Source organism: Mus caroli, chromosome 4 (genome assembly GCF_900094665.2).
Source record: "Mus caroli chromosome 4, CAROLI_EIJ_v1.1, whole genome shotgun sequence".
In the NCBI taxonomy this organism is placed as follows: domain Eukaryota; kingdom Metazoa; phylum Chordata; class Mammalia; order Rodentia; family Muridae; genus Mus; species Mus caroli.
This window is the reverse complement of record NC_034573.1, coordinates 78,372,740-78,393,486: the sequence shown is the minus strand read 5'-3', so window position 1 is coordinate 78,393,486 and position 20,747 is coordinate 78,372,740. Positions and strand designations below refer to the sequence as shown.

Here is a 20,747-nt window from a genome sequence, read left to right as displayed (position 1 = left end):
TTTGGAGGGGAAACCAGGAATGGGGATAACATTTGAAATGTAAATAAAGAAAAATATCTAAAAGAATTTGAAGTTTGAGTTTGATGCTAATAATTGTATTGGTTTATAATTTTAAGTGTTGAAGATGGGAGTCAACCAAGACAATTTTATTTTTTATTCATTAATATGCTGGTATGGAGAAATTTCTTGATAATGGGAAGGCATGGGTGAGATTTGAGGGAAGGTATCTGGGAGGAGTTCTAGAGTAGACAGTCAGGAGGAAAAGGTATGTAAATCTATTTTTAATTAAAAATATAAAGAGGGATAAACTATACACTATGTCAAAGGAACATTTGCTACAGTCCATTTCCCAAAGTATCTTCCTATATTTTAGCCTTTTAAAAGAATTATTTATTATTATGTTGATTATGTATAATGTGTCCCATGATGACATCACCACACATATAATGTATATTTATCATCCACACCTGTCAGTACCCTCTACTCTGTCCTTCACTCCTCCTGATCCCATTTCTCTTCCCTCCTAGTCCCTTCTCTTTGTCTTCTTCCCTCCCATCTATTTATAGAGTTAATTAGGCTTTTGTGACTTTCATTAGGGATGCTTACAGGATTCTGAGTGAAGGGCTATATTCAGGAATATAGCCTCTTTACCAGTGGTTGTGCCACTGAATAAAACCTTTCTTCCATCTCCAGAGACTATTAAATGCCTATAGATACTCAAGGAAAGATGGGAAATCTGAGCTTTCTATTCAGCTTTCATTATTTGCAACTAGTTCTAGGTTGGGACCTTCAAGGTCCCTTCTCCCCAAGGACAGAATGTTGACAGGTCCAATTTTGTGCCAGTTCTCCCAACAGATTCTGAAGAAAGAGTCACATAATGGATATCTAACCCTCTGTCAGGGTTGCTAACACTAGTACAATGTACTCAGCATTTTTGCACAGACCTCTGATGTCATGTGACCTTGCTCTAAGTGCTAGTGCACAGAGCCTCCACACACAGCCAAGACATCAATGGCTGATCACAGAAAGTCAGTTAAACACCACACAGATTGGAGTTTTAGCAAATCTAATAGACAAGTAATACACTCCTCTAAAATTATATTCTTCTACAGAGTTAAATTGTCTCTTTTCTATGAAATGCATTTAATAAACATGAATAGTAATTACTCTTTGGTATCCCAATTTGAGCTGTAATTTAAATTGTAGTCTACAGATTTAGTGTATTTGTGTGTGTGTGTTTCAAAGACTGTTGCAAAAACTATTCAGTTCTTTATAAACTTATGTACTTGTAAATCAATTTAGATTACTAGTTCCTCTAAGAATAACTATAAATGAGGGTGCTATAAATAATGTGAAAACAAACTGAATGTTTTTGTTTTAGTGATTAAAACAAAAATAAAAATACCTTGACAACATGATTTTTAATAGAAAGAGGGGTTTATTACAACTTAAGATTTCAGGTTAAAGTCCATCATTATGGGGAGGTAAAGATAGGAACTTCACTCATCTCATGACATAATATTCAATCAAGGACAGAGAAAAATGAATGCATACATGCTTGCTTGCTTCATTCTTATGCAAGATTCTCTGCTTATGGAATAGTGTTGCCCACAGTGGCCTGACTCTTTCTACACCAATTAATTTAATAAAAACAATTTCACAGACATGTTCACAGGCCAACCTATTGTAAACAACCCCCGAGACTCTTCTGAGGTGTCAAGTTGATTATTAGAACTAACTCTCATACTGAATTAAGGTAAGAAGTTGGAGTTTGGTAGGGTTCTTCAACACTCAAATTCCAGGATTCTTGAGCAAGGGCTTTGGGGAAAAGTCTTACAAATTGGTGTGAAGAGATGCTGGAGAAGGAGCTGGGTCATACACATATGCTGATTATGTATTTCAAGTTGGTTTTACGGTCTAAACAAAAATTTGTTTTGTATTTAAGATATTTGACCTTAAAAATTATTGATATCAGCACTGACATTTTTAATACTTCACGTTTTATTACCTCCAATGTCTTTGCTATCATTAATCTTAATATCTATTTGTTGTTTGGCAAAAAGGACAGACTTAGCAAATGGTAGACATCTCATAAACAACAGATAGGGTCTTCGTAAGCTGTGTGGGAATTAGAACTTGGAAAAGGGAAAATATTTTTCTTCCTTACAGGATAATGGTTTTCAGTTAATTCCAGAGGTCAGTTGTAAAAATGAGTTCCTTCCCTTAGACACTGAGATTCATCATCCTGACACTGTTTACCAGAGTTGCAGTTCATGAACTGATAGGAGCTTCGCGACCTTGTGTTCAGCTGCCATCCAGTTCACTATTCCTTAATTATATCTGAAGACAAACATGTGGGCACTGAGCCTTATCATGTCATGCTTCCATGAGTTTTCAGTTCCATCATTGCTAATAAAAACAGCATTTGTTTTATGCTATTTGTCAGACATCATTCTGAACGTTTTATTGCACATGTATTATAAAAATCTTTCAATCGCAAAAGTACTGGGAATAATAAAGAAAATGTTTGTGAAGCTACCAGACATTTAGTCAAACACTAACACTTTGCCATAGTTTCTTTTTTAAAAACAATATTATAATTGTAGTTAAAGTATATTATGTATAATGACCCAATTCAGTCTTCTTCTTTTCCTTCCTGTCCAGAACATAACCAACATTCCAAAGATGAAGAATGTTCTCCTCATTATTTTTACACAAGAGTGTTCTTTCAATAACATCTAGTGATATCCATATGACGTTAAAACTAAGATAAACTCTACCTAAAATTCAAGAACATATACTTAAAACGTATATTGTAGATCATTCCCACAGTATTTTATTGGATGGGCAGCCATGTTTCAATGTGTTTACATTCCAATAGATATTTCATTTTTTCCTGCAATTTCAATGTATAATATGTTGATTTTATTGAATATTTGTATATTTCATTAGAATAAATTATTAAGTGAAGATTAATGAAATTTAATGCATTATTAGATTTAACTTTGACTATACTGACAAGGTTCCCTTTAAAGAGGCTATATGCCAATATATATTTTGACAGCAACATGGGAGAATTTCTCATTACCTAACACCCTAATGACATCTGCCTTTGTTAGTTACTTTAAATTTTGCCAGTCAAAATAAATGGCCTTGAATAAATGTCCCAGCATACAAATACATTTTTTTTGCTGCATACTGCATATCTTTCTAAAACTATTTTAGCAGCCTTGCTAGTTTAGTTAGCTTCTTATCATTATATTGATGCAGTTAACATCTCCTAGCATCTATCTTTTCCTCTTACTCTTCCTTTTCTTCCTCTTCCTCTTCTTCCTCTTTTCCTTCTCCTCCTCCTTCTTAACTTTGAGAAGTTTTCAGAACCACAAAATTGTTACCGACAGTAAAAGCATCAATTTTATTGATTGGAGCTTTTATTGTCTGGGCTTCTTTGTTTCTCAGTTATAAAGTGTCAACTACAAGTCATCAATGAATTCTTAAGCATTTTAGTGGTGTGTGTTTTTTGTAGGCATGCATGCCACAGCACATGTACAGATATCAGAAGGTAACTTTGTGGAACCGATTTTCTTTTTCTATCTTTCTGCAAGTCCTGGGGATGAAAGTCATGTCTCCAGACTTCTTCTACAAGCATCTTGTCCAGATGTGCCATTTCACTGGTACTTGCTCTCATATTTAGCATTTTAAGCTACTACTATTACTTATACTGAACATTTATTGAATAATACAGCCCTAACCAATTATTTATAATTGTCTGTTTCTATTTAAAGTATCCTCGTTTATTTACACCACTTTCTCTGTTCTGCCACTATACTCTCTTAATTTCCATAGATTCATAATATCGCTATTGTTAGAGAAAGTCTCAACTTTCTCTCCTTCAGTTATGTTTCCAGCTGCGCTAGATTGCTAGATTGAGTTTCAGAAAAACTGTCATCCTGGTAAAGATTTCCCATTCATGAACATTGTATATCTCCCTCTAATATCTTCATCCCTAGGTAACGAGACATCAATCTAGGTTTATTCTGAGAAATCTTGATCAAGTTTTCTCAGAAGTTCATGGCATAATGAAATGGAGGCTCCAACAGAGGCACTTGCCTTACAGTATTCACAGAGAAAGCCTGGAATATAAGCATCACATTCTATGTGCCAGCTCTCTCAGAGAATACTGGGATGATCTGTCTCTCTTAGGGACAGATGACTGACTGACATATTTGGTAGCAGCTAGCTAATCAGAGGATGACCAATTCAACAAATAAACAAAATTTGGAATTTCAAATAATAATAGTTTCCCCCTCCTCTTCCCTTTACTATCTTTGAACTATCTTATGACTTTTATTGATGAAATTAATGGCTCCACTGGATTCCTTTGAAACAATCTATAGCAGCTCATTGTGTATCTTTGTGTAGTCATTGCCACTTCATACATATTTTAAACCCCTGCTCAGGCCATGTTTTCAAAGTCTACTACTATTTTAGTAGTATCTTTGCAAGCAAAATTTACCATTTATTGTTACAGTCATAAAATGAAGCTATTTTTTACTTTCTTGGGTCATTTTGAGAAATACTATTAGTTCCTTAGTAAATCTCTTTTGTCCTTTCTACATAAACATAAATATAATAGAATATTAGTATATAAAATAAAAGATAATGAAATATGACATTATAAAATGTTACATACTTAAAGTTCTTTATCTAGTATACATATTTTTGTGACCATCAGACTCATAAAACACTAAATAAGTTTTATGAACTGAGATAACATTTAATATGTCATAGGGTAACATTTTATATACTACCCAGAGTGTTCTGATATTTCTTTACTAATTCTTCTATAACTCAACTATTTTGTAGCTATTTTCTTCAAATTGAAATACATCTTCCTCGAGGGAGGAAGGAGGCTTATAAGATGCAGAAAGCTAATGGAGTTTACAAGGATCAGGAAGCATACAAAGTTACAAGATTTGCAAGGCCCGGTCCTACAAAAGCATTAGTAGCTGAGCTGCCTGAAGGTTGTACAGAAAGCTTTAGTGATACAGCAGTTCTGAGTCCTCTCTCATGCTGGGTGGGCCTCTTGGTAATGGAGTTGCCTTTGAGTTACCCCTTTCTGTTCTCTTGAAGTAAGTCTAATGAACAGACTGGTACCTTGAGCTAGACTTTCATGATATTTTTTATTTGTACTGTCATCAGTACCCTATTTGGGGCAAACAGACACTTGGTTCTCCCTAGGAAGAGTCTTACATCAATGTAATGTACATACATTAATACCATCTTCTTTGGTTGCACATATTTGGGGCAGATAAACACAGAGAATATTAGCAACCCAGGACTCTATTTTACTTTACACACACAGACACTTTTCCTATCAAAGCACTTAGCAACCTGGGATGCCCAGTCCATACTGAAACACATGCCGCATCCCTTTCCAAACCTATAGCTCAAGAAATCCTTCATAATTCCTTTTTAGCCAATTTAACTTGGAATCTATCTAGTAAATCTGTCTAGTGGATGATTTGTCCTAGGCTGGTTCGGGATGCATGTTCAGTAAGGCAAGCCGTGTCCCGTTAAGTGAACATCTAGAGAGAAAACAATCTCTATTTACCATATTCTTATGTTGCTGCATGTTTAGATGTGCATATGATTAAAAATCAGATGCATCATGGAAAAGACACATTCAATGAACAAAAGCAAATAAAACCCCTGCCTGTTATTCAAACCAGGAAAGCAAACCAGCCCTCCCTGCTTCAACAGCCAACTCATCATTCTCTTTTATCCACACCAAAGAGCCTTGAGCCAGAATGAGGTGCAAGCTTATTCAGGGCCTGTAAGGAAGCAATGGTGCCCCTTCATTCCGCCTGAGAAGAGAAATCTGTGTTATTCATTTTGTGTCCACTTCTTCAGGCTGGAAATATTTGTTCCAGATACCAAACACAGATAATTGTTCGGTTCCATTTTTTTTTAAAGGCAGTGCCACTAATATTCCCTCAAATGACAGTCTGGGTTCAGCTAAGGCTGAATTCAGACATGGTAAACAGAGCAGTTGCTGAGGAATACATAGAAGTTTACCCTCAGCAATCCTTAGAAACCTTTTCCACAGGTACTCCAGGCAGAGCCATCACTTCCTAGCTCTCCCTGCAGCCAACTGTGGCAAACAGGGCATCTAGTACTCTATTGTCACATATCTGTCATACATATCATCTCAAAGCCCCACACTAACTTCCAGGCTCCGTTGGTCCTTACTAACACATACCTGCCGCTACACAGCAAAGCTAGTAATTCTTTTGGCCTGAAGCCCCCTTCCCCTGTTACCCTAAATGGATCACTTCAAATTGAATGAACTCTTTCTTTCCCATTCACTGAGTGATCTGGTATGGCAGTCTCACTGCATCCTTGCTTACAGTAATATACCCACAAAAGGAGGACTCTCAGTAGCCAACTATCTCCCAGTAGCCAACTCAAGTGATACCTGTGAGTATTTCACAGAATTTAAGACTGAATTGCTGTGGACTTTTACTTCTTAGAGCTCTGAGACGCCTTGCTGAATGTTTTTTCTTTGGGCAAAAGTATTTGAAAAATATAGTGGCTACATTAAGGATACATCAACCCACTGACTGATTAGCAAAGGCTCTATCAACTTATAAACTGCCTTCATGGGATGTTATTCCAGACTAAGGTAGGACAGTTGCTTCAAGCTTTACTTTGGCCAAAGGTAATCTGTTAGCTGTGGATGAATGCACTTACATGGATCTATTGCAACTCTCCTTGTAGTTATGCCCCATACATTTCTTACATGGGAATCAGGTTAGAAGTATAATTAAGCAAATTAAGTTATCTCCAGGTGTTAGTCCTTAAATTGTTTCCCTTTTCCCCCTCAGCAGGAATGGAAGTGAGGTTGCTCAAGAACACCTGGAAGTCGTTTTATTCCATTTTATTTGAGTTTGTATGTATTGCTTGAACTGATTTCACAGGTCATAGAAATATTCTGACCCTTGCTAATTCCCTGCCCTGTATCTACTGAGGGATGTTTAAAAAATAAGAACTTACTTTAAACCAGTTTTAATAAACTACATTTTTCTTTTCAGTTGAGAATCGGGTGACCTTGGTAAACTGGTGACCTGAAGGCATTCAGTACACAGGAATATATATATATATATATATATATATATATATATATATATATATATATATATCACAAATATATAAATATAGAGATTTCTGAATATGTCCCTTCCAGTGTGCACCCCTTTTCTACAAAAGACATCTCTATTTTACCAATCACCCAAAGAGGCATTCTACCCTCAACTGGTAAATATTTAAATACCTTTCCTTCTACCAACATACAACACTGCCTTAAATAACCACAGAGGGAACCACAAAGCTACAAGAAAATGAGGTTTGTTCTAATTACATACTGAAGAAAATCCCATTCTGTAATGAATTTCATGTTAATTATTATCCTGATGTTGTATCCGGCTGACAACCAAAACCAATGTGCCAACACGTGATCTGCCTCTCTGCTGCTCCAATAATGAGTAACAGCCTTTGACAAACAGTCTGTTTCTTCTCAACAAACAATGCAAATCACAAACAGGAGAGTTCCAGGCTACAATTACATGTTGCCTGCTGCGCCTTCAGACAAGCACTTGCTTAGACTGCTTCCCCAAAGCACAGAGAGTAGACTCTGCTTTCATGGACGAAGCTAGCTGGAAACAGAAGAAAGCAACCCAGAAAGCTTCCCTCACACATGTAGAATTCAATCCTTGCCAGAATTCAATCCTGTAGCTGGGAAAAGTAGAAACTGTTCTCTGAAGGTCAAAAACGAGCTTTATTTACCTAGACTAAAATAAATCACGTAGCTTTTAGGTGAATATGTTCCCCAAATAAGGTCAATAAGGCTGTTTGCTTATTTGTCTTTTCCTTTCCTTTCTTTTATGGAACGTACATGGATTTTTTGCTTGGGAAAATAAGTCTATGTACCATGTGCATGCAGTGGCCTAGACAGACAGAAGAGAGCATGAAATACCCTGGGCCTGGAGGTACAGAAGGTTGTGAGTTACTATGTAGAGCGTGGGTATTGAACCCATGGTTCCTCAAGGAGAGAAGCCAGTGCTTTTTGTGCTGACATGACTTGCCAGGCCCATGTTTTTTTGTTTTTTTGTTTGTTTGTTTGTTTTAGAAGTAATAATGGTTTACAAAATATTTTAAGTTTTGAGAGAAAGATTTTAGACTTTCCAGTAAATAAACGCTAAAAGAGAAAAAGAAAATTTATATAAAAATTATTACCCTCGGGCAGTGTTGGCACACGCCTTTAATCCCAGCACTCTGGAGGCAGAGGCAGGTGGATCTCTGTGAGTTCAAGGGCAGCCTGGTCTACAGAGTGAATTCTAAGATAGCCAAGGCTACAGTGAAAGCCTCTTTCAACAAACAAGCAAGCAGAAAAGGAGGCTAGCAACATAATTTACCCAGAAGTGTGACAACATATTTCACATATACAGCTAATGCTACTTGTTTTCAAATGTTTTCCATTGTTGCAGTAACTTAGCTTCTACAACTATGGATTTCTAGTTGGCAAATATCCCTGAACTCACATCCTTTGTGATAAATCTGGATACAAACTAATACGACATTATAGCAGATGAGCCCAAATGCTCTTCCATCTCATTATCAAAACTGAAATCATTCAGAACATTTTTACATGCATGTGCACCTTTCTGGTTTTCATATAGCTGACAGGGCCTTTTCCTGTCACAGTCTGTTGTGGAATTTTTCTCATTTTGAAGATGAAATTCTACAAATAGGGTGAACTAGAGCAGTCATTGTGCTGTTTACCCTCAGCAAACACAGCACCTAACTGAGAGCACATCACACACTGCTGAGCTGGGTGCTGGTTGAGTCCTGAGTCAGCACAGCCCTGGGTGCAGGAAGCAAAGCTACTTCCTGATAGGGGAGGTGAGGCCCCTGTTCAAAAGCCTTTGGGTTGCTAAAAAGCCTCAGACTGAAGGCCACAGGATCGCCCAGGTTGACTGTGGTTCTGTGAGTTTTAGGTTTATACAAGAGTGACTCTCATTCCCTGATGTGTCTCCTCCCTAGAACATAAACTCACAAAGAGGATGAAAGGAATGTCCACTTCCCTGGCTACTTCCTTAAATGGCATAGCGTGTTTGAACTCTTCTCCTACAACAAACACAGAGATTATGTGATTCACCTTACAATATTTACTTAGAATATGAAGTTGCATTTTAGCAAAGTTCCATATCTCTGGGGACAAATCAAATCATCAGATAGAGAAAAACCTCCCTAGGAAGTAGGATTTTATAAACTTACAAGAAGGCTGAATTTAATTCTGATATTTAGGAAGCTATGATCTTTTCCCATCTGCTTTCTTGACTAGCCATAGTTTTAACTACTTGTTTTTGTAGGCAATTCCTTTTCAGGTTAGATATTCCTACCCATTCTTTGTGTTTGACTTTAATATGAGTGAAGACTTTGAGCAGCAGGCAGTGCTCTTAAGACAGAAATCAATGTAATACTATATATTAGCACTATTTGAGACAACCTTCAATGCTTGATGATGCTAATAACTCTTTCCAGGGGGATTACTATATGACTGCATTACGTTCATAATTAATTGATATTATTCAACTTCCTTATGCTATACAGTGATATATTAACTAGACTCACATGATATTTTCCTATAGTGCCCACAATGCAGCCCTTCAGGTAGTTCAATTTTTAGACTTAGTATGAACTCAAATAGGACAAAAACTAAGATATGATTGTAAGATACTGTTCTTAAGAAAAAAAACCCCACAAATTTAGGTGGTTATGTCTGTGTAACAGACTAGGTCACAATGAAAACTTGATGCAAGCAAGGGAAATATAAAATGCCAGGCTCTGCATTTTCAGACTCATTGGTGAAAAATGACACACATAAAAGTTAATTATAGGACCCCTGGGAACCACCACCACTGTACCTGCCCATTCCTGGGTACCCATCTTGAGAGGTGTACAAATGCTACCCACACAGAGAGAGGAACAAATGCCCAGTGTGGAGAAGATGGAAATGATGTAAGGAGCGAGGGTAGTAGGTTGGGAACCACTGCCTAAAGAACTGGTTTACTCAATATCTGTAAGAGAAAGATTTAACAAATATGCAGTAAGTACTGACAGAGGATAGCAAGACGACAGGCTTGATGAAGGAAACATAAAGGCATCTTTGTGTTAGCTTTGAGGTATTGCTTTTCTCTGACCATGCTATTTTAAGGTTGGATAAGAAACCCACTGGTCTGTGTAGTCAGCAGTCTCTAGCCAGCAAGTCTCCTGCATAAAAGTCTCTTATCATCTAGAGCCAGAGTCAAGTCTCAGAAGCACAGGGTCCAGTTCTCACAATATAGCCCCAATTACACACCTGAGACCAAACGCCAGAAGAGACGGGTCATTCACTTCATGTTATCAGTCAATAATACCTACTCTCATTTTTGAGAATTCTTTCGCTAAACACTTTAAAGCAAACAAACAGAGCCCAAACCAAAATGCAAAGTAAAACAAAAATATCCTCCCAGAAGAAAAAAAAAAGAGCAAATTTCATATAGTGAATGTGACTAATACTTTGAAGTGAAAGTATCTGCAATGATGCCAGAGAAGGATGGCGGAATGCTCATCAGGCTATAAAGCCATCTCCTGTTTCTTTACTCATTTAAGTTATTACTGTTGCATGTTCAGACTCGCTGGCAAAACATCAGATATTTTCGAAAGTGAATCCTCCACATGCTCTCTCAAACAGAGCTTAACACTCAAGTAAAGTGTTTAAAACGTGCCAGACGCCGGAAGCGTCCGAAAGTTACCCCCCCCCCACTCCCAATGGAGTCTGCGTGCTGCCTTGCGGTTTGCTGCCCCTTCTTCCTGGGCATGCAGCAGATGCTGCTCTATGGCTCGCCTTCACATTTGCTAGAAACAATCACCATGCGTCAGAATCAGCCACGGAATGGCTGTGTTTCCATGGATAAAGTAGAAGAGACACTGTACCGGGTCTTCAGTTTTGTGACTATTCAAGAAGTCAGACAGGAACTCTTCATGAAGGCTCTCTCTTCGAATCAGTGTAAATTCCCTCAGGAAAACAGCCCCTTGGCTTTGGTCTCCACATACCTAGAGAGATAAAGTAGCTGAATTAAGCCCTCAAACAGAGCCTCAAGGGAGAGTGCATGGGGGATTAATGTCTCTTAGTTGTAAAACCTTTTGGATTCATTTCAAGACCGATTAGAGCAATCAAAAACAATGCACACAAATACATATTAATGTGAGAGGCACGAGAACATTCTGGCATGTGGCCTCTCTGACAGATGCCAGGAAAGGCCCCTACTAGGTTGGAGTCTCTTAAAAAACTGGTTGCTCATGATGCTGAGATTCAGTGATTATAGGTTATTTTTGTGCTCAGGGCTGGGCCTTTATGGCAATGGGTCTTATGTAGGTACCACATAGAGATAGGCCATTAACCTTAACGGATCCATTCCTAGATGAACAGATCTGAGCACAGAGGAAGGTCCCGGTGTCCCGTGAAATATCCACAAGATACAGAAGTGCTGGCCTCAGCCCAGGGCTGACTTCCTGTGAGAGCTTTAGAACCAGAAACACATTGGCTGCTCCAGGAGGTGCTGGGGAGCTCTTCGCTGAAGCTTATCACTTAGCAGGTTCTTTACACGTGTTATCTCACAGCAGCCCCATGAGGTGTGTCTGAGCAGCCACACGTGACGAATTAGGAACCGGAGGTACAGAAGATTCCAGGACTTTGCCAAGTGAGTGAGCATTAAATTCCGCATTCAAATACAGGTCTGAGTCTAACACCCTCATCTCTTCCCTACATCATTTTGCTCCCGAGCTGCGCAAGCGTTCCCTTCCTGAGTGACACATTGTTATGTAACATCTACAAATGTAAGGAATGGCCACTTTGCCCAGCCTTCTTAATGTGTCTCTGACCCTTTACACAGTCAAATAACAAGAGGGATTGCAGCAGTGTGGGTTGCCCAGAAGACAGACCATAGAAACATCACCGATGTTTAGAGTACTGCTTGGCATACCATAAGTATCCTGTAAACACATCACTTTTAGGAAACTATGAGGCTCTTTACAATATTTATTAAGGACATGTGCATATTCATCCAAATCCCTTCATTTATTCTAACTTCTTTTTTAATTTCACAGTTTTGCACAACATTGAAGTTAGTAATGAACATGTGAGTGCTCATGTTAATTCATGTCTTCTTAAATGTCTGCAATAGCTCAAAATGAATTAAATTTATTTTAAACCCGATGCCTTTGGGAAAGGAGAGCAATTTGCATAATTTATGTGGGCTACTGTTCACTGTGGTTGAACAGTCAAGACAGTTTTGTCATGGTAGACAGCATCTCACAGTTGATAGCTTTCCTCCCTGGTGTCACCACTCATAATAATATGTTGCTGCACATGACAGAAAGGACTTCTGCAGTCATAATCAGGGATTCTAAAGCGTTGGTTTTGACAGAATTAGTATCTTGAAATGTTTAAGTGAGTCCAGTATAATCATGGGTTATCATCAACAGAATGCAACTGATTTGAATACAATGAGTTCACACATTGATGAGTGCAAAAGACAAAAAAAACAAACAACAACAACAACAAAAAACCAAACACCAAAACAAAACAAACCCCACAAAATCCCATAAGTAAGAGATTAAAAAATATATTACAGAATATTTTACAGCCTGCAACAGGCCAGGAGATTACTTTCAAAGCAATGCAATCTTGGAACAAAACCTGTCTTATTTTATTCAGTTATAAATATTCATAATGGGAAAGAAAGCTCTAGGCCTTAGTACACTGCTTAAGTAGCACATTCCTACATACACTGCTCAGTTGATGATCATAGCAAACAAGAAAAGACGGTTGATAGGATTTCTTTCTGATCATGCTTGGCTCCAGGTCACAGAGAGCAAACTCAGAGTATTACAATGGTAGACAGAAAGACCTGTGGACATGCGTAGAATTTTACATAGAATTTTAGACATTCAGGCTCACTCATGGCTTTAGGTTTTATTTCCAGGCAAGGAAGATCAATGCTTGTGTAATTCTTTCTGAAGAAGTATGAAAATTTAGTTTAACATGACATTTACTATGCAAATAACATATATAAATATATACAGACATACAAAATATACAAATAGCATACACAACTTATATGATGTTCAAGGCAGACACAACCTACAACCTACACAAATGTACTCCCATGTGACTAAATGCTACATTTGGTAAATTCTCCAAAATCGACCTCTAATAGTTTGCATTTCTCTGTCTATCATCTAAAACATTCACTCTGTAGACCATCTTTGCTACAGTTCTTAAAAGAAAAGTAACAAACTTTGTGCATTTCCATGGGGAAAATGTTTTTGCCTATTGCAAACTTGATTTTCTTTGTTCCACTGATTAGGGAAATGGGAAAAAAAATTCACACATCCAAACTAGACAGTGAAATATTGAGTAGTTATTAATAATGCTAAATAAAACAGTTTTGTCCATGGTTTTTATATTATGATGTGTAATCATAATTTTGTATTTAGGAAAGAGTGTCTGTAGGGCTCGAGAGATGGCTGAGAGATGTAGCCTAGCTATTGCTCTTGTAGAGAACCTGGACTTGGTTCTGAGCTGCAACTTACAATTCTCTGGAATTCCAGTTGAGGGGATCTGACAAAGTTTCCTGACCTCTGACAGCACTGAATACACATGGTATGCATGGGCACACTCAGGCACACGCGTATACACAGAAAATAAACTAATTAATAAAAGAAAGAGTCTCTGTATGTTTGTGTTTCTTAAGAATATCAGCATATGCAAAAACTCTTGCCAGGATACTCAACTTATGAATCATTTTTATAAGACACTAGCTTGAATTTAACGCCCAAAATAGATAGTAATATATGAGTATTCCATTACACACACACACACACACAGACACACACACACATTGTATTTTCATTTAATCGTTTCATGACTATTATTTATAATTTGAAATTTAAATTAATAATTCTAAAACCTTTTAATGCTAATGTTTTGGAGTAGTTGTCTATTATCAAAATTATAATTACTTCTTGAATATTGAAGCAAACCTGGTAGGGTAAAATAGAGGAGAGGTAGCAAGTTATATCAACATATACATTTTCTACACCAACTTCAAGCTAACTTTTTTGTTTGTTTGTTTTTCAAAACAGTGTTTCTTTGTGTAGTCCTGGCTGTCCTGGAACTCACTCTGTAGACCAGGCTGGCCTCCAACTCAGAAATCCACCTGACTTTGCCTCCCAACGGCTGGGATTAAAGTCGTGCAACACCACACCCATCCCTCAAGCTAACTTCTAAGGATGCTTTCCATCTGGGAAGTGGCACCATTGCTCCTCTGTTCTTCCACTTGTTTTTATGTGTACACATTTGCTCAGGTCCTACTAAGTGTCCACAGCTTTCTTATGGGGCCACAGAACAGATTACACATTCTTTTTAATGAAACAGCCAATCTGATATATATCAAGATTTGGCAGAAAAAAAAAGATACCCATTAAAACATCTTCCTGTCATGGTTAGGATAGACCTAGATAACATTTCCAAGCCCCTCTATGGTTAAGAAGGAAGTTTGGCAGAAAACAAAAGACACTCATTAAAACATCTTCCTGTCATGGTGAGGATATACCTAGATAACATTTCCAAGCCCTCTTTACGATTAAGAAGGAAGTGAAACAGCTGCCAGGCCTAATCCAAATATGCGTGTGTGTGTGTGTGTGTGTGTGTGTGTGTGTGTCCCATAGTCCTCATTCCATGCTCATTTGGAGTTAGTTTCAATTTAAATACACAATTTCAGAGAAATATTGGGGTCAATTTGTTAAAGATGAAAGAGCCTACATTAGTACAGTTTCCAGAATGAATGCATGCAGGAAGACTTGACCGAAATCAGTTCACTTATATCGAGAAGCAAAGGTTTGCACCAGAATCCATTTTAAAGCCCATTTCTGCAGTTAACCGACCCTAACCATGTTAATGGGAATTTGTAGGTAAGAGCATGCAAGGTTATGAGAATACAGAGCTACCTAAGAGGAGTTATACAAGGATTTAAATGGAGTTAAAGGAATAGTGAGAATTTATCAGCTGGTCAAGGATAGGGGTGTGAGGGGGAGAAATATTGTTAGAGTAGGAAAAAGATTCCATGTGGGTGCAATGAGGCATAAAGGGGTTTAGGAGGCAGGGACATGAGTTCACAGGAGGAAGTAGTGATACTGAATTTGTACAGTTGGTTAGATTTCATTATGAATCACTGAAAGAATGGAACAGTGGCCTTTTGCTTGGACTTGTATGTTGAAGGAGTTTTCTGGTGGTTGACAAGAAGGGATCCTGGAGGGAGGGTTTTAGATAATTGGAATTCATCGGATGGGAACTTGTGAAGACCTGAAGGAAGGAAAAGATTATAAGATTTGGCAGCCAACTGAGTCCAGAGGATACCTTTCAAGCTATGACTTTATTTTTCTCCCTGGAGTTAAACAATAGAATAAAGAGTAGTGTACTGAGCAGAAGGGGAGATGTATGAGAGTCAAGTATTTGAGTTCAAAGAGACACGGTTCAAAGAGAAGTGACTCTAAAGCCTTGGGATGGAAAGATGGGGACAGTGCACAGAACAGACTGGGCTAGGACTGTTTGGTGGCTAGTGATGTCACATGAGGCTAGGATGATGCTTAGATTAATGAGCAACCACAGCAAAGCATGGGGGATGAAAGCCATAAAACTGAGGCGCACGCATATTTCACACACACCATGGATCCATCTGTAGTGGCTTATTCATAACAGAAGAAGATGTTAACAAGGAGGAAGTAGTTCATTTGGTCTTTGCATTATAGACTTCCTTCTACTGACTATCTGTGAAAATACCTTAGATCGCCATGGTGGACAATTTGCTACAGACTGCAGCTTCCTTGAGGGTAGAGGCCATGAGCAATTGGATTACCAACTCCCAGAGCCTGAATTCATCTAACTATTAGACTTTAACTTTTCCAGGACAAATTCAAATTTTAAAAATCCTATATTCCAAGGTCAGATCATATTTCCTAATCTTTGGTTTGGGTGACTACTTTATTTTATGTCAAGAAGTATTTTGTAGTTATAAGGTAATTAAAATGTAATAGAATTAATAACATTATCATTCATTAGTTTTAGGTTTTGGTAGCATTAGTTTTGAAGATGCGTGAATAGAAATATGAGGATTGCGCATACTGGGGGAAGGGGTTTATATGTCTAGTGGCTAAGTCATGATAAAGCACTAGAGACATCTAATAAAACTGAACTCATTTCTGGGTATAAGCCCCATGGTTCACCTATGAGGAGCACAGGGTAGTTATTGAAACACATTCTCTGTTCTGACAGGATTTCTAGAGCCCTAAGAACTACTCTAATAGAAGGTTTGTTCCTGCTACATTGGCTCATGTACCCAATAAAGTGGAATCCCACTCCTACTGAAGTCTCATCTCTCCACTTCAATCATTGACTCTATCTTTCTAATGGCTGGCCAGCCAAAGTACTCCTTAAAGAATCTTGGAATGAATACATGTGTAGCTTCTAGAAGAAAGTCTTATTGCATCCAGAAAGTCATGGAGGCAATTTATTATTTGTGCTCTGTGTTCTCTTTAATGGGACCAAGCAATAAACCACACTAGAGATATAGGTAAAAACAAGAAAGTAGGGAGTACTTCAGTCAGCTCTCTAGGCTCTGCTACAGGAAAGAAAACAGAAGGAAAGGTGGTTTGAAACTACAACAAAGCCACTGACTAACACAAACATCTTTCGTATCTAGCTTTAAAGCTAGTTCCAACATATGCTNTCTTCTTCTTCTTCTTCTTCTTCTTCTTCTTCTTCTTCTTCTTCTTCTTCTTCTTCTTCTTCTTCTTCTTCTTCTTCTTCTTCTTCTCACGTGCTCCCATCATACACTGGCACCGAGGAGTCTCCAGCCTGACCTGGCTTTCAGTGTCTCCAGGGAATACTGATTAGAATTATGACTCATGTGCTCACAATTAACGTGTTTGCTAAAATGAAAGATAAAAATACTCCCATTCATATTTTCCTATTTGTAATGTGCTTTCTATAAGGTCTGTGGCTAGCATTTGGAAAGCTGATATCCAAAGCAACTGGTTTGCATTTTTGAATCTACATCATTAAAGTAGAGCCATAATTCCTCTAATAATTGAATGCTTATGGCTGGAATTTTCATGCGGCTATAATTTTCTTATAATTCTGGGGGAAGTTGCTGTGCCCTTCTAGGAAAGGCTGAAGAAATAATTGAAGCTTGAACATACAAACATGCCCTCAAATTATCAGTTTATTGTTCTTCTTGCTTCATGTAGCTTTTCTGTGAAAATTGAAAGGTAGCCAACCTTAAACCCTAGGGAAGGATTTAGGTTTCAACTTTACTTACAAAGTATAGCACTGAAAACCACAAAACTATTAAACTTTTCTCCTACCAAAAGGATTTTATAAAGTAAGTTTTATGCTCATATTTTGGTTCACAGTTTACTAAGAATTAAGATACTGAAGCTATAAATTCTGTGTCAATTAGAATAATGATTTAAACAACTTTAATAAGTGACCACTGTGTTATCTGAATATGCACCTATATTTAAATACCAGTGGGCAGTGAAATGATTGATGTAAGAGTTACCAACTCTTGGCACAATAAGGACAATGAAATATTTATTGAACAAATAACTCAACTAAAATGTGCCTGGGGCCAAAATGATCTTCAGTTCCAGCTCTGAGAATGACTGTGAGGTAGGGAGGGAATGATGGGAGCTTGGTTCAATTCTGCCACCCATGCCATTCCCATTGGGAAATAAAGCCGAATGGCTCAGAAAGCAAGAGACTGAGAGAACCTGACCCAACGTGAAAGCAGAAGAAACATCTGGTTTGAAGGAAATGGAGGAGAGGACTATAGTATTGCTATACAGAACCATAAATGAGAATAATCAAATGAAAAAATTTAAAAATCGACTAAGTTTTCTATCAAGCTGACTCTAAATAGCAATACATATTGATATTTTTAACTAAAATTCTTCCATTTAGTAATAGATTGTTTGGTTTTTAATAAATTATACTTGCACATAAACAAGTGTCTCCTATGTCACCTATGGCCACCCTTTTTTACTGCTAGGACTATTCTAATGGAGCAAACGCCATGAAGAATCATCAAGCCCGTGCTCAGTGACCATCCTTCTATTAATATAGGTGACTTCCTTCCTGGTTTGAATATTCTAGAGTTATGAGATGTGAAAATTAGTGTTCAGCAATTTCATTATAAATGCTAGGAAACATAAGGTACATATAATTTTAATAAAGAAATTGTTTTGTTATAATGGAGAAACAGTAATTCAGATGTTACTAAAAGTCCCTAAGTAGTAATCACTATAGATGTCTACAAACTCACTGGCAACAATCAAAGAGGGTCAATCAAAACATCAGATGTCAGTAACTATGTTCTGCATAGACTCAAACTCACAAGAACCTCTTGCCAGCTCTGTAGTAAACAAATCCTTTCTGGAGGAAGCAGGCTGTAGAGTCCCTTAAAACGTGCTTTAAAATTCCCCCATCACTCTCCCCAAAAACAACCAAACAAATGAAAAACAAAACAAAACAAAAAATGATGTGTTTTCAATATTGAAAGGATCCACTTGGAAAATCATTGCTTAACTCTGAACATATTTTGATTGTTATGACTGAACTCCTTTTTAGACAGAGTTGGTGGTGTTAATACAAACACCCATGCCTTCGGATCTAGCAGGCTTGTCTGAAGTCAGGGGAGAATGATTCCTGGGATAGCTTCAGGTATCCCTAGCATTGTAATGGCTGCCAACTATGCAAGCTGATTAGCAGTGTTACACTCCCTGGAGGAAAGGCTAAATATGATCCCTAAGAAGGTCAGAGGTGAAGTTAATAAAAGCATTCTTGTAACAATATTTAAGCCACTGACATTTATGTACCTGGTGTTTGGAATGTAAAAACATCTTGAGTATTCTGTTTGTTCTTCTACCAACTTTAATTACCATTTCTAAGGATAGTAAAGATAATTGCTAAAAGGTTAAAGCTGAAAGAAGTGAGATGGAACATTCTGGTCCAAAATGTTCAGCTGGGCCTCATAATTTTTGCTACAGATGTTCTTGCTTAGTTCAGGTTTGATTTAAAGGAACAGATGTAACATGGTTGGAAGCAAGGTTGGAAGTAGCTGAATTTAAAGGCCTCTTCCAGAATGTCAATGAAAAGACCCCACTTCCCTAACATAATAACCTTTATGTACAGGAAACAAACGTTAAAGAAATATCTACCTTGGCTTTATCTTAGAGAAGAATGTACTTTTATAAGAAAGTTATTCTAAACAATATACATAGTCAAACAAAAAGGATAGCATACACAATGGGTTTGATGTAGGCTAATCAGAGATAAGATACAGAATTTTGTGACTTTTTAAATATTAACATTAACACTGAAATGAAAGTATTGGGAAGATCATCAAGACACCTGCTCAACACTCTATTCAATACTAAGTTTCCTTCCTAATCATGGACTATGGGAAACATGGGTTTAAAGATATCTCAAAACTAACATATGATGGAGAAATGGACAAATAAAGAATGACCACATGTCTGTCTGTCTGTCTGTCTGTCTGTCTCTCTCCATATGGAGAGAGACATCTTATCTTTCCTGACCACTTAAGCCCATACTATATCCCATTCCCATCAAGAGGCACATGGTGCAGTGCCCAGAGAATTCTGAGGAGTCCCTGTTCTATGAAGCATTGCCAAAGACATGTGTGATGCAACTTCATACTTGGACAGCAAAAAAGAAGTGACACTGGAAAAGTAGAGTCTTGTAGATGGATGCACACAGTTTTGTCACACCCAGTTAAGACAAGGAGAAACAAACATGGCCTTGAAATTGTATGTACATATGTCCTAACACACATGATTTAATGTAAAATAAAGCACTCATACAATGCCAGGAATCAAGAACATTTAGCAGTTGAAGGAAGATGTTAAGATGAAGAATAACTGGAAGAAGACCACAGAAACAACTACCTATGCTTTCAGTTGTAGAAATAAACCTTCTTTGACTGTGCCCTTGACATGTGTTTATATAGATCTACATTATTATTGAGGCTTTCCTAAAGCAAGTTATTCACCTATTAAGTTAGAAGTCACTGCAGTGCTCATATGCTGAACCAAGTAGAGGATCAATTAAGCAAGGAATTCTCTGTCTACTTATATCTCCTATCAGAGTTCTATCAAGAGTATTTCATCAACACTGTCTTGGATGCTGCATCCTATATGTATGCCCATCTTTGAATTGAGGCATGTTTTTCATGGGTTATATCAATGACCTACACAGCAGACTTACCAATGTAGATAGTTCCTGAGAGAGGAAGAGTATTATTGCTTCTTAAGGAGTCTCCATTGTTTTGCCAAAACTTCCTTAGCACTGTATGTCAGCCTGAGGCTCCTCTCCAAGCCTTCTATGTCCTTTATCTCTTTTACAAGAGGATAGTATGCCTTGCACTTTGATGGCCCTTCCAGCCTCCATTCTGTCCCACCCCACCCAAAGAATTCTTTTTCCTTCTTACTCCTGTCCTCCTATTAACTTCTGAGAGAACCAGAAATAACAGCTTATTTATTTATTTATTTACCAAGAGCTG

At 37.6% G+C, this 20,747-nt stretch overlaps 1 protein-coding gene across 1 annotated transcript in view; it reads right to left on the bottom strand.

Moving 5' to 3' along the window:
* The window catches only part of Adamtsl1 (ADAMTS like 1), an 883,891-nt gene that overhangs the window by 621,176 nt on the left and 241,968 nt on the right, over window positions 1–20,747 (bottom strand). Inside the window, exon 2 of the mRNA XM_029476025.1 lies at window positions 11,038–11,157. Within this exon, the coding sequence (XP_029331885.1) occupies window positions 11,038–11,157 (120 nt within the window). The remainder of the gene's footprint in view (window positions 1–11,037; window positions 11,158–20,747) is intronic.